The sequence below is a fragment of the Lolium rigidum genome, chromosome 3, assembly GCF_022539505.1.
Source record: "Lolium rigidum isolate FL_2022 chromosome 3, APGP_CSIRO_Lrig_0.1, whole genome shotgun sequence".
NCBI classification, from domain to species: domain Eukaryota; kingdom Viridiplantae; phylum Streptophyta; class Magnoliopsida; order Poales; family Poaceae; genus Lolium; species Lolium rigidum.
Window position 1 is genome coordinate 400386191 of NC_061510.1, and position 2002 is coordinate 400388192.

At 49.7% G+C, this 2002-nt stretch overlaps 1 protein-coding gene across 1 annotated transcript; it reads left to right on the forward strand.

Annotated features, from left to right (window-relative positions):
• Positions 1-469: 469 nt before the first annotated feature.
• LOC124700921 (BTB/POZ and MATH domain-containing protein 1-like) lies at positions 470-1540 on the forward strand. Its single transcript, XM_047232980.1, has one exon. It carries the CDS (start codon positions 470-472, stop codon positions 1538-1540), a length of 1071 nt encoding a protein of 356 aa, XP_047088936.1.
• Positions 1541-2002: the final 462 nt, after the last annotated feature.

Consider the following 2002-nt stretch of genomic DNA (forward strand, 5'->3'; position numbering starts at 1 on the left):
TTTGATCGCTACTACTCTGATCGCGACGATTTCGACGGGAACAATCTCTTTTGAATGCAAACTATTTGAATTTTGATTGGGGATTTCGTTTGGGGGACGCGACTGGGAAGCGACGTCCCCCAAACACGGCACGAACAAAACTCGTTCCCCAAACGCTCGATCCGCCGCCGTTTGGGGAACGGTTTGGAGGACGCAAATGGAGACCCTAAAAAGGAAAAGAAATCGACTCTCAAAAAAAAAAGGAAAAAAAAAGCATAGATGTCTCCAACTCCGTCTCAGATGCCGCCTCTGTCTCCGGGTTACAATCTGAGGTCTCAGGATTCGATCTACTCGCCCATCTCTTGTTCTCCTTCCTTCTAGGGTTTGATGCCTTTTCTTTCACACGATCAACGAGCCGTCCCCGTCCCCGTCCCCGTCCCGGAGATTCTTTCTCCGGCCTCTGGCCGCCAATCTTCCTCCTGGTAATCAGATGAAGGCCTGTAAGGCAGTGTCTACATCTACGTGCACCCGGGAGGTAGACCAAGTCACACATGTATTCCATATCTTGAATTACAGCAAGCACAGGGGCATGGGCAACGACGCCACGAGCTACATACGGTCCCGGATTTTCTCTGTCGGCGGCCACGACTGGGCCATCCGTTTCTACCCTGATGGCTACGGCAAAGGAACCCAAGATTACATCTCAGTTTATCTCATGCTTTTCAAGGAGAGCACCAATGTCATGGCGTCCTGCGACCTGAGGCTGGTCAATCAGATCACCGGATTATCCTCCTCAGTGCATAAAACAGAGCCTAGGATTTTCAGCTCCCATGACTCCACTGCGTTTGCTCCAAGGTTTAGTTCTTTCAAAAAGAGAAGCGAGATTGAGAACTCCGTATACCTGAAGGATGACCGCATGACGATCGAATGCGTCGTCACCGTCATCCAGGAGCCACATCTTACCGAAACCAGATCGTTCCCCAAGATCGACGTGCCACCATCCGACATGGTCGACCAAGTCGGCAGGCTGCTAGATGAGAAGGAGGGGTTCGACGTCAGTTTTAGTGTTGGAGGAGAGACAGTTGAAGCGCATCGGTTCGTTCTCGCCATGCGGTCGCCTGTTTTCAAAGCAGAGCTATATGGGGCGATGAGGGAGGCGGCGAGGACGGGGCAGAGCATAACCATCGAGGACATGCAGCCTGCCGTTTTCAGGGCCCTGCTCCATTTTATCTACACCGATTCTGTGCCTGCCAAGGACCTCGATACTGAGATGATCCGGCTTCTACTGGTGGCTGCCGATAGGTACGCCATGGAGAGGCTCAAGCTGGTCTGCCAAAGCATCCTCTGCCAGGGCCTGAACGCCGACACCGTGGCAACCACGCTGGCTTTAGCTGACCAACATAGCTGCGGCAAGCTTAAGGACGCCTGCTTTGAATTTATCGAGATGTCCGACGCCATGGACACCGTGGTGGCATCCCAGGGCTTCCAGGATCTCATGCTGACTTGCCCATCTCTTGTAATGGAGGCATGGGAGAAGCGAAGGAAGTTCCGTAAAGCATGAGCGGATGCATTGGTAGACTTGCTACATTATATGAACTGCTTTGCCTGCATTAATTTTGCTAGTTTTGGTGTACCAGCTTGTCGTAGGGATGGTCAGCTCAATGCTAGTATAACCTAGGAGTGGTTAGATTATTTCTCAAGTCGTATGAATGGCGTCAAAGATTTCCAAAGTCAACCCGTTTGGTTTGGTCTTGAACAGATTATTGAGTTTGTCTGCAGCGCTTCTGTGCAACTGCATAACACATTTCAAAAGTTTAAAAGTATTGAAAAATTACATATATATTTAGAATCTGCAAGGGCTTTGTCTAGATACAGCTAGATCAGCAATGCATCTCTATTTCTGGCTGTAGAATTTTTTTGACCAACGCAGGGCCAGTTCTTTTTAGCTGGGGCTTGTGCATAAACAGCTTAAGCTCAGCTGCTTCAGAAAAACTGCGGTGAAAAATAAGCTTTGCAAAAACAA

Coding starts and splice junctions, on each gene's coding strand:
- LOC124700921 (XM_047232980.1), top strand. CDS start 470: ATGAAGGCCTGTAAGGCAGTGTCTACATCTACGTGCACCCGGGAGGTA.